Below are 12,370 nucleotides of genomic sequence, written 5' to 3' on the forward strand. Positions count from 1 at the left end.
CTGGGAAGGGGCGTCCACGCGGCCGCGTCCGTCTGGGGGCAGCGGGAGGAGCCTGCCGGCAGGGAGGACACAGGTGGCAACCTGGGCAGCCGGCTACTGTCGCTGCTTGAACGCCTGAGTCTGGGGCTCAGGGCTCACTGGTGCATGAGGGATGCAGCCAATGCCAGCGGTGATCTGGAACCTTCCGCAGCCAGGCGGGAAGGCTCAGGGCTGCCGGCCTTGGAGGCGAGGGTGCCGCCTGCCCACTTGCCTGACGTTTGAGGTTTGGGTTTCTGTTCTCCCGTGGAGACTGGAAGCCATCTTCGTATCCTCTTTAGGAAGTGCTTGGATTCGGGACTTTCTTCCATTTAAAGTCAGGACGAAGGAGAGAGTGCTCTCAGCTAACGTTTCGCGATGTTCTTGTCTACTTGGGACTCGTCATCACATCGACGTTTATTGGGTGACAGTTTCTCCTCGCCAGGTTTATGGCGTGCTCTCCAGCTCCCAAGCACGGCCTTGGGGGCCTTGTATGCGTCACCTCCCTGTGGGGTAGAAGCGCTGCTCCCTTCCCCGAGACAAGGAGTTGGAAGCACAGGGAGGGTCAGTCATTTCCCTGAGAGCACACAGCTCGCAGGCCTGGGAGGCAGGTGTGGGAAAAAATCATGGAGCAAACTACAGTGCTGACTCCAGTCGTGTGTGTGTGTGTGTGTGTGTGTGTGAGAGAGCACATGTGTGGGAGCCTTGTGTGAGCATGTGCGTAGGAGTCTTGTGAGCGTGTGTGAATGAGTGCCTTGTGTGATTGTGGGAGCATGTGTGTGAGCATGTGAGCAAGTGTGTGCATGTGTGAGAGTGTGAGCATGTGTGTGGGTGTGAGCTGTGTGTGAGTGTGAGCTGAGTGTGAGCATGAGCTGTGTGTGTGAGGGGGTGTGTGACATGTGAGCGAGTGTGTACATGTGTGAGAGTGTGAGCATGTGTGTGGGTGTCAGCTGTGTGTGAGCGTGAGCTGAGTGTGAGCATGAGCGAGCTGTGTGTGTGAGCATGTGTGTGAGTGTGAACTGTGCGTGAGCGTAAGCATGTGTGTGAACATGTGAGCGTGTGCATGTGTGTGTGAGCTGTGTGTGCATGTGTGTGAGCGTGTGAATGTGTGTGAGCGTGAGCTGTGTGTGAGCATGTGCATGTGTGTGAGTGTGAGCTGTGTGTGAGTGTGAGCATGTGTGTGAGCATGTGAGCGTGAGCGTGTGCATGTGTGTGAGCTGTGTGTAAGCGTGTGCATATGTGTGAGCATGTGCATGTGTGAGCGTAAACATGTGTGTGAGCTTGTGCATGTGTGTGTGGACTCTTGTGAACGTGAGCTCTTGTGAGCGTGAGCATATGTGTGTGAGCTATGTGTGAGCACGTGAGTGAGCTGTGTGTGAGTGTGTGCACGTGTGTGAGCATGTGAGTGTGAGCTGTGTGTGAGCATGTGCATGTATGATCGTGTGCATGTGCGTGAGTGTGTGCATGTGTGTGAACGTGAGCTGTGTGTGAGCTTGAGCATGTGTGTGTGAGCTGTGAGTGTGAGCTCTGTGTGAGCTTGAGCATGTGTGTGAATGTGAGCTGTGTGTGAGCATGTGCATGTGTGTGAGCGTGTGCATGTGTGAGAGCGTGAGCATGTGAGTGAGCATGGTTTGGGGTAGATTGGATTAACTTCTGGTCTTGAGTAAACTGAGGCTCTGGCGGCTCAGGGTTTGACTCCCGGATGCGGGGGAGGGCGGGATTTGGGGTTTGGCGTGAGGATACCGAGGACCCTAGAAACACTCCCAGAACCTTCACCCGCCTCTGAAAGGGTTAACGAGAACAGTGTGGTCAGCACTTATCTGGGGGCGCGCGGGTGTGGTTTACTTTCCGTTTCCGTCTGTGTATCCCCTTCTGTCTTCCTTCGGACAAGCAAGACTCAGCTGTCAACACAGTTTAGGGTTTGTCGTGGGATTTCTCGTTAGGAACGGTGGCTCTGACCTGGCGGGAGCTGGTGGGAAGCCTCTGCTCTCCCCGGACGCTGAGCCTGTCCCGGCCCGACGTTCTCAACAGACCGGTGTTAGGACCCAGGAAGGACGCCGCAGCGAGGGGTATAAATAGAGAAGCCGCCCGGACAAAGTTTGAGCAGAGAGCCTGACATCACTGCCTCTGGCCCGTGCTGGGGCTGAGTCAGGGCGAAGGAAGGAGCCGGCCCGTGGGGCACACGGGGCCGGTGGGGGGCGCACGGGGGGCGCACGGGGGGCGCACGGACCGGCGCCTCCGAGAGTCTCCTCGTGCTGCCCGCTTCAGGCAAGGAGAGAGGGGCCGGTTCGAGCCTGGCTGGAGGCTGAGCGGGAGTCCGGAGCGGAAGGGCAGCCCGGACGCCGACGCCGGCCCCGCCGAGCTTTGGGCCGCCCTCCCGAGGCGCCGGCACCCAACACGGTCAGGTTCCCGGACAAGGAAGAGGCGCCCGTGAGCGGGCAGGACGGCTGTGTCTCGGCCACTACAGAGAAGCAGATCTTCCCCCACCTGGACCCTGTGAAAATGTCCCTTTCCCGGGGCCGTGAAAGTTAGGGCCCACGCTTGGCCGCAGAGCTCGGGAACGTGGCGGGATCGCGTCCCGACTCCCCGGGAGCCATGAGGAAGCTGCTCTGGGGCCGGCACTTCTGGCTGCTGCTACTCTTCTGCGATTTCCAGGTACCGTCTCCCCGGGGCTGTCTCCGAGGTCGGGCGAGGTCTCTGTGCCTCCGCGGCCGTCCCGGGTCTCTGACGCTCCCATCTTTTGTGTGCAGGTGCACGGAGCCTTCTCCAGGCCGCCAGCCCATCCAGGTAAGGGAGCGTCCTCCGGCGCTGTCCACCGCCTGTCCGCCTGCCTGGCGCCGGGTCCCCGCACGGTTGGGTCGCTCGTCTCTGGGGCCAGCGTAGGGCGGCCCAGCTGCAGGCCCCTGTGTCCCCGGCTGGCCGCCCTTTGCTCCTGGCGCTCTGCTCATCTTGGCATCAGACGCTGCTGCCTGCGGCTGCGGCGGCCGCCCAGAGGCCTCTGGCTCTTGGTCTCTGCCACCTTAGGATGAAGGGGAGGTGCTGGCTTTCTGTCTGCTGCCCTGACTCCTGCCGTGTGTCTCCAAGCTGACTTAGGGCTCTGTCCTCTCTGTCCCAATCCCAGCTGGGGCTGACTGTCCATGGGCCAATGCGAGTCCTCGGTCTGCAAGCTGTCCCTGAGTGGTGTGGCCACGTCGCAGGTGCAGGCTTGGGGAAGAAGGGGGTCTGGTGAGCAGCGGGAAGGCCCTGTGGCCGCGGTACCCTTGGCTCCCCTGTGTGTGGGGGTGAGGAACCCGTCGAGGTCCCAGCGCCCATGCTTGGGAGCCATGCGAGAAAACCTGACCCACCGGGAGCCTACCCTGACTCAGAGCTCCCACTGCCCTCTGTCCCTGCAGCCCGGCCCCCTCCTGGGCATCAACCAGAACCTACAGGCTCAGCCAGCATCCTCCAGGCACAAGGCCAGGCCTCTGCTGAGAGTGCCAGGGCCTCAGTCGTGGGGCTGGACCTTCTTTGCGGGTGATCCCGGAGGGCAGGGGGCACAGCCGGAACTACCTGTTTTCATGGCTGGTGCTGCCGTTTCTCTCCAACCCACACGCCCAAGTCAAGTCTTCTGTTGGGAAAGGTGTGAGGGCCATGAATCCCGTGTGCTCCCCTTTCCCTAACCAAAGTGCGGACGAAAGAAATCAGGGCTCCATGGCTCGGGTGTCATGCTAAGGGGCGCATGTGCATCTGCCCTGAGGCTCTCCCCTTCCCGCCGGGCCGGCTAAGGCTCCTGCTGGTTTTCCAGTGGACAAGAGTGAGGGAGGGTGTCAGCGGGCAGATGGGTGCAAGACCCAGCTTGCTGCCCGGCATAGGAAAGGAAGCCAGGAAGCGGTTTCCAGGTTGTACCCTGGCCACGTGGCCACACATACTTCCACACCATCCACGCACATGCACACACATCACACCAGGTACACACAGCCACACGTGGGCACACATCACACCAGGTACACACAGCCACACGTGGGCACACATCACACCAGGTACACACAGCCACACGTGGGCACACACCACACCAGGTACACACAGCCACACGTGGGCACACACCACACCAGGTACACACAGCCACACGTGGGCACACATCACACCAGCTACACACATCCACACACATGTACATACATCACACCAGGTACACAAATTCACACATGTGCACACATCACACCAGGTACACACATCCACACGTGGGCACACACCACACCAGGTACACACACCCACACGTGGGCACACATGTCCACACCCACATGCACACATCACACACATACCCATGTATACACACACACAGTCCAAACGTGCCCAGACCTATCCACACGTACACACATGCGTGCACACACACACATGCACACACACACATCCTCTTGTGTGCACCTAGGCCTTGACCCTCCACGGAAAGGAGCGGTTTGAATTCAGTCTCGGCTCCACACGCAAGCGTTGCTCCTCTCATGCCCTATCATCGGCCGAAGCCGACTTTGTCTCCCCGTAACTTGTACCCCGGAGACCCGACGGGGCAGACGAGCGTGGCCAGCAGCGAGCTCGCCAGCCCGTGGGAGGCTGGAGCGGCTCAGCCTCCTTGCCCACGTCCGCGCCCGCGGGCTCCCTTCCTGGCTCGCTCCCTGCGTCTCGGGGTCTCTCCCGGCCTCCTCCTCGCCGCCCCCGCGCCGTTGACCGTCCGCCACCTGCGCCTCCTCCCGCCTCCGGCACCATAATGACAGAGGCAGGCGCGCCCCGGACGCGACCCTGGGTGTTCCCTTGTGGCCGAAAACCTACTGCTGCGTTTTCTGCCTTCCCTTCCGCTCCTCCCTTCCTTGTCTCCGTGTCTGTCTGTCTGTCTGTGTCTCTCTCCGTGTCTCTCACTGTCTCTGTCTCTCTCTGTTTCTCACTGTCTCTGTCTGTCTCTTTGCCTCTCTGTCTCTCTTTATCTCTCTCTGTCTCACTCTTCCTGTCTCTCACTGTCTCCGTCTCTGTCTCTCACTCTCTCTGCCTCACCTTCTCTCTCCCCTGTCTCCCCTCCCCTCCCCCCTTCCTGCTCTCTCTCTGGTCCGTCCATCATCTGCTCTCCCTACGTCCTGCAGGGACGTCGGACCCCGGCTCCATGGTCCATGCAGCACCCCCACCAGGAGGCCGCCTTCCTTTCTGCTTCTGGGGACACCGACCTTCAGGGTCCTGGGAACCTAGCCCAGCCCCTGTCCAGGGCGCCCACTCACAGACACAGACGCCGGCAGGGAGCCCGTTCCTGGAGGGGGAGCCTTTGCAAACCACTAGACCCCACCCCGCGGGGAACGGCTCTGTGAGCTGTCGCCGTGAATTCTGGGGAACGTGGAGCCACATTGAAAACTGGCAGCATAGTGGGTGCTTGGACGTGGATTCTGTGGGGTCCCCACACGGCCCTCTCCTGCAGGAGGGGGGCTTCCGGTGAGGGCAGGTGGTTTGCCCGAGGTCGCCAGTGAGATGTGGCAGTGACCTCAGCAGCTCTCAGTGGGCTCAGACACATAAGGGCACGTGGGGACCACGAGGGCATGGAAGGGGCTGAGCAGCAGGTGTGCCCAGGACGTGGGGCCGGCCTCCGGGAGGGCCCCTTGTTCCCACAGCGGCCACTCCAGACGTGCCGTCTTAAGGTGTGCCAGGACTCGCAAGGCCTCCTGTCTTGCCGTAACCTTGCACACTGCGTCCCGTGTGGGAGATGTTCAACCGGGGTGGGCATGACCATGCACCGTGGGTCACACATGAGTGGAATCGGTGAGCACGGCCCGCCTGCCACACGGCGGCTCCCGGGGGCACCGTCATCGGCTTGTCTGTCCACACCAGCCCAGGCAACAAGGCATGGACCAGATGTGTGTCTCTACCGTGTAGATAGGTATTCAGTTCTGTAAATCATTGAACAACCGCTCTAGATCGCTCGGAGCCTTCGTTATTATCTGTGTTTATCTGTGACCGTGGACTTTCATTTTGGAGACAGGACGGCATTAAGCCTTTCCCCTGACCCGGGCCGCTGAGTCCGTGCTCCGCTCCGGGGGTGGTGCTGGGAAGCGCGGTGGTAGATAGACGTAAGCTGTACATGGCGCCAGCGGAGAGATCGCGAGGATTTACAGAGTTCACCCATGTGCCGTTTATTTAACTTCTCTAATGAGGAAAAGGGAGCTTCTACATCCCTGGTATCCAGCCGCTCCCAGGCCTGGGGTACCCAGAGCAGCTGGGCTCGACCCGGCACCAGGAGGTCAGGCCAGCTCCCCTCGCGGCCCCGTTCAGAGGCCTAGAAGGCCAATACGGGTGATTGTGGTGATTGTCATTCCCTCTGGCCACAGACTGGTTATTTCTCTGTGCAGATCAACAGTCCATTCCCTTTATTTATGTATCTTTTAATGGAGGCATAATGGACAGACAACATTATTTTAGGTTCAGGTCATGAGTCAGGATTGGTACATATTGCAAAATGACCAGCAAAATGAGGCAAATTAACATCGGTCAGCGCCACAGGGTTACAGGGTCTGCGAGGGGCTGTCCGAGCTGCCGGGTTCCGCTAGAAACTCCATTCTTCCCAGTGCAAAGAAAAGTGTTCCTGAAGGAGTTTTTAAAAATAATGTTTATACTCACTGAACAAACGGAAGTGTGACCAATGGAGATTTGGGGGTATATATAGTTCAGAAGTGTGTGTGTGTGTGTGTGTGTGTTCTACGTTCATCCATTCATGTATTCACGATTGCGTTTCCTCATCCATTCTGCCTACATAGTTTGAACAAATTTATCGCTAAGCTTACCCTTTTGGGGAGAATCCAAATGCAAAAATCTGGATCACACAGACAGACACACACCCTGGGCGTGTGTTAGATGTGAGACTGTGGTACAGACGGACCAGAGGACCTGACACAGCAGACATGTCAACAAACAAAAGAATGCAAGGACTAGTCAGTGCTGTGGGCAAACAGGGAAGGAGCTGCCAGTGCGGAGGGTGATGGCGCGTGGGCTGCGCTCCTGCCCGAGGCTCCCGTGGTCGAGGTGCTGGGGGAAGAGCATTGCAGGCGGCGGGCACCGCGGGGAGTCCCGCGGGGAGACCAAGGAGGAACGGTCCGGGCCAGCTCCGTGACTGGCGGGGACTGATCTCCTCCGTGGCGTGCACTGCTGTTGAACGAGGCATGGGACGCCGTGACAGACTTCCCTACCGTGTCAGGGGAAGACGGTTCCCGCTCACGAGTCCTAGAGAAGGGGCGGGCGTGCGGGATCCGGAGGAGCACGGAAAGGGAAGAGGAAAGGTCGTGTTAAAGGTCCTCTGGGGCACGAGTGGTCGCGTGTCCCTGCTTCTCACCAGGCTGAGTCCAGCATGTGGCATCGGGATGAGAATTTGTTCCTGGAGAACCCGTTATAACCGTCGTGGTGTCAGCCAAATACCTCTCCCCCCGCCCCCCATTTTATTCTTTAGGGCCACAGGTCCCAGGAGGAGCTGTGTAATGATCAGGCTGACGGTGTGTCGAAGCAGACACACAGACTTCATGGGGTTCATCCATGGAAACAGGGGTGTCTGTAGAACCTGGACATCCCAGGTTCCCTTCTTTTTGGGAACGTGGCTCCTGGGGGTCTTTCTTGGTCCCCAAAGGATGAGATTTGCCCGATCTGATGACACTTGTAGGGCTGTGGGCTTTTACGCCTGCGGTTTTAAAGGGGAACCTACGTGCTAAATTTAGTTTCTTAGGCACAATTTGTCAGTACTGCCCAATGCTTTAGTTAAAATAATCACCTTAATTGAGACATTAAGATTTGGGGAGATTTTGAATAAAGAACCTCCAGGATCTGGGAATCTACAAGGGGGAAAACTGGCCGCGCTGGGCAGATCTCCCTGCAGAGCCGTGGGGACTGGCAGGGACTGGCGGGGAGACACACACACACACACACACCTCCCTGCCGGCCGCAGCCCCCATCCCCCGAGACCGGCAGGCCCACCCGGGCGGCTCCCGTTGCTCTGGGCCTGCGCGGGGCTGGGGGGAGGGGAGGCGGGGGGCACCACCCGTTTCCAGCCCTGCTGTGATTCGCTGCTCTGGGCCTGCCAGGGGCGGGGTGGGGGGGGACCGTCCGTCCTTGTGAGCACCCTCCCGGCCGCCCCCGTGCGCATTTCACGGTGCAAGCCCGCCACTGAGCATCTCCATCCCTGCAACCCTGAATCTCAGCGTGGTCCATGTGTGACATCGGGGGCGACGCGGTGGGACGTCATCCTTGCCGGAAGCACAGGGATGTGGGATAGCAGGCCCTCGGCGGACCCCCACCCCCTTCTCTCACACACTCTTGCTAGCTTCAGGAGCTCCCTGTGCGAACAAGGCCACCCTCTCTTTCCTCTGTCAGCCTTGGCACCCAGCACAGGTGCTGGGGAATTGAGAATGGGGATGATCGGGAAGGACTTACCATCCACAGTGTGGACTGGGCGACAGCGTGGGTTGTGAAGAAGATTCCGCACCTGCTCTTTGCACGAGGGATGTCGTTCCTTTTTCTGATCCGCCACCCCAGCCCCTGCCCGCCCGCCCGCCCCAGATGAACTGAATAACAAGTCAATGATGTTTCCCCTCTTCAAAATGAATATCCTACACTGGGGGCGCGGGGGGTGGTGGTGGAGAAAAGCGTGGTAGAAATGGAAATGAGTGTTCTGGATAAGGACGTACCAGAGTCTCCATATTGCGTGGATCGAATAGAACCATGTCTAGTGAAAGTTGGCGAATCCACGTGTCTTCACGTTTTGAATTTTTAAAGCAACGCACATGCGAACGTTTGAATAGGACAGAAATAGAAAGGAATGGGGCGCCTGGGTGGCTCAGTGGGTTAAAGCCTCTGCCTTCGGCTCAGGTCATGATCCCGGGGTCCTGGGACCAAGCCCCGCATCAGGCTCTCTGCTCAGCGGGGAGCCTGCTTCCTCCTCTCTCTTTGCCTGCCTCTCTGCCTACTTGGGATCTCTGTTTGTCAAATGATTAAATAAAATCTTAAAAAAGGAAAAGAAATAGAAAGGAATAGAAACCTTCTCACGCCTTCCATCCAGTCTCTCCATTTCCTTGCCCCTAAAATACGGCGGTCCATTTCCGCGCGTCCATGCAAAGTCTCTCTCCATCCCACCTCCCACCTGGCCTGCCGAACAACTACATTTTCCACAGTTGGCACTAACACATTTTCCTCTCACCTTGATTTTTTTGACAGTACAGCTTGAGGAACGTTCCACATCAGGACACGTGTATCAGCCTTGTCCTAATGACTTCCTGGTCCACTGAGTAGCTGCTCCATCCGTAGGACCCGGCTCCTTGGCCGATAAGCACTGTCTTTGTTCACGTGTTCTCAATACGATAAAAAATACATAGATCTTGCGACAAATACCCCTGTATGTAGCTCTCTGATCCCAGGTATGAGTCTGTTTCTAGCACCAACTTCCAGGAGCTGAATTACTAGCTCAGAGTGCACTTAAAATTCGTGTCATCGTTGTGGTACTGCCCTCCAGAAAGACCGTACCTTCTGCCAAAAATGTGGCAGAACTCGCCAACTTAGAACATCTAACTGTTCGTCCGTCGGCGGGGTGAGCTGGGACCGGGAGCTCATGGCGGTTTACGCTCGCCTCTGAAAATGATGAGCAGTGTTGGACGCCTTTTCATAAATTTAAAAATAATTTGCGTTCCTTTTTCTTTCAACTGCCTGTTGCTGTCCTTTGCCCCAATGTTCTGTTGGTCTAAATTTTCTGAATAATGGGAGTTTTAATGAGGACAATAAATTCAATACTTTCCTTTAAAAAGAAATCAGGCATTTCTGTCGCGTGTATTACATAAACATCACTTCCCGGTTCAGTTTAGCTTGACTGATTTTTATGTATGGAAATATTTTAAAAATGCACATAGATTTATCACCTGGTTTCCTTATAAGCTTTTATATTTTATTTTCATTGCATTGAAGGCTTTAAAAAAATTTTTAAAAAAGATTTTATTTATTTATTGGACAGAAATCACAACTAGGCAGAGAGGCAGGCAGAAGGGGGTGGGGGAAGCAGGCTCCTTGCTGAGCAGAGAGCCAGATGCAGGGCTCGATCCTAGGTCTTTGGGATCATGACCTGAGCCGAAGGCAGAGGCTTAACCCACTGAGCCACCCAGGCGCCCCTAAAAAATTTTTTTTTAAAAATTATGTTATTTGCGATAGAGCGAGAGACAGAGCGTGAGCGGGGGTGGGGGAGTGGCCGGCAGAGGGAGAAGCAGACTCCCCGCTGAGCCGGGAGGTCGATGCGGGACCCGATCCCAGGATCCCAGGATTGTGGCCTGACCCGAAAGCAGATGCTTAACTCACTGAGCCCCCCCAGGTGTCCCTACGTGTCAAGTTTGTTCTTCTGGAAATTGTTATGGTGGAGAGAGTGAGTTAGGGATCTCGGTGTTTTGCAGACGGCTAGCTGGCCCTGAGACTTCCATTGTGTGCTGCTCCTCTGGTGTGAAAGACCCCTTTTGTCACAAGCTGGTTTCACGAGTGTGCGGCGGTGTTTATGGGGCTTTCCCACCGGACCGTCGACTCGTACGCCGCTCTGGGTCCTCTCTGGAGCCGTGACCTTGTGACGGTCTCACTGCGTGGGGGCCGGGCCCCCCACCCCTGTCGCCGTCCCCCTGCAGGTTTGTGGGGTTTTCTTGCTTGTTTCCTTTTCTAGATGGTGAGCTTTCTCTCACACAAAATCTCTCAGCACGTTTACAACAACTCTCCTTGCGTTTAGGTAGGAATTCGAGGGTGGGTGGACATTTTTATGACTTGGACTTCTCTTTCCCCAAAATAGGTTACAAAATTCTTCATTATCCAAGGGTTCTTGTCCGTCCCTCGGTATTATTTTATTGTTTTCCCCAAGAGAATTGTGTACGGTTCTCAATTTTTGGCACTTAAATGTCTTCTCTTCGTGGGCTATGTTCACAAAGGAGAACTCCTCTTCTGCCCCGTTTTCGCGTTATCGTTTGAAGACAGGGAAACTGTCAACTTTCGCGGGTCACATCTGTATAAATCTCCTTACTCATTTCTTTCCTGGTGGGTCACCGGCTTCGTTTACCAAATTCTTTCCTTATTTGTAAGGCTGTCTCGTTTTTTTTCATTCTCCTTATGAGGCATACCTCATTTGAAAATAACGACCTCATTACCTCCTCTCAAAACATTTTTTTACAATGAATAACACAGACGACTTTATTAATTTTTGCTTCTCTGTGATCCGGCATCTCCTTTGGGAGTTTGATGATCATGTCGTCATCTGGGCCATTGTGTCCACTTCCGGGAACTAATCACAGAGAACTAATCCGGGAGCAGATTGGAGCTGGGCGAGGGGCTGAGCATGTTGGGCGAGGCACGGCCCCAGGACGATCCCTAAGACCCCACCACGGAACCTGTGTAGGAGCAAATAGAGGGAACAGTTCATGGGGTATTAAGTGGGATGAGCAGAGTAGGACACGGTCAGTCTTCACGAGATCCTGTCTACTCAAAGTGCAAGGGTCATAAAGGAAATCTGCAAGCGGTTAATTTTTAGTATGTCGGAAGGAGGGTGAGAGCAGAAGGAGCAGGAGATGCTTTGGGGAGACCCAGAGTGAGTCTTCCGTGTCAAACCAAGTCAGCGGCGCGATTTCTGAAGCAGCTTCGGCCCCTCATCTCTACAAATAGGCCAACAAGATAATTACCTGACAGGTTATTGTTACAATAAAACAAGGAGGTGCTGTCAAGAGCCTTATATGATGTCAGTAATATTGGTGCCGGTTTCCTCTTCTTTTTAAATCCTTTTAAACTTGGGGCGCCTGGGTGGCTCAGTCATTAAACATCTGCCTTCAGCTCAGGTCCTGATCCCAGGGTCGTGGGATCGAGCCCCGCATCGGGCTCCCTGCTCAGCGGGAAGCCTGCTTCTCCCTCTCCCATTCCCCCTGCTTGTGTTCCCTCTCTCACTGTCTCTCTCTCTCTCTGTCAAATAAATAAAATCTTTAAAAAAAAATCACATTAACCTTATTTCTTTCCCTGGCTTGATTGCCCCAGCTACGTCCTCTAAAACAGCATAAGCAATGACAGAACAAGGTTCTTGCCTTTCTCCTGACCCTAACAGACATGCTTCCTGTTGGGCCCCTTGATGCATGGGGGTTGCTGTTCCCTTCGGTTCAGAGGTCTCCGCTCATTCCTGTTTATCACGCTTTATCCTGTCAAGGAAAAATCCACCCATTTTAATTTATTAAGAGTCCTTTATTCAAAGTGTTGAATTTATCCAAATTCCTCTTCAGTGAATCCCGCATCCGTGATGTTTCTTCTCCCTCCACTCACGATGGAGGGGGAGCGGTTCTGCCCTCCTGACGCTGACTTCCCACGTGTCTTC

General features: G+C 55.8%; 1 protein-coding gene across 2 annotated transcripts in view; it reads left to right on the top strand.

Moving 5' to 3' along the window:
* The first annotated feature begins 1,881 nt into the window (after positions 1–1,881).
* Positions 1,882–12,370, top strand: part of ADGRD1 (adhesion G protein-coupled receptor D1) — a 121,063-nt gene continuing 110,574 nt past the window's right edge. For both annotated transcript variants that reach the window (XM_082699343.1, XM_082699344.1), the window contains exons 1-2: positions 1,882–2,670; positions 2,766–2,802. In XM_082699343.1, coding sequence (XP_082555469.1) covers positions 2,611–2,670; positions 2,766–2,802 — 97 coding nt within the window. In that variant the 5' untranslated portion in view covers positions 1,882–2,610. The remainder of the gene's footprint in view (positions 2,671–2,765; positions 2,803–12,370) is intronic.

This window comes from Mustela nivalis, assembly GCF_964662115.1.
Source record: "Mustela nivalis genome assembly, chromosome: 14".
Taxonomy (NCBI): domain Eukaryota; kingdom Metazoa; phylum Chordata; class Mammalia; order Carnivora; family Mustelidae; genus Mustela; species Mustela nivalis.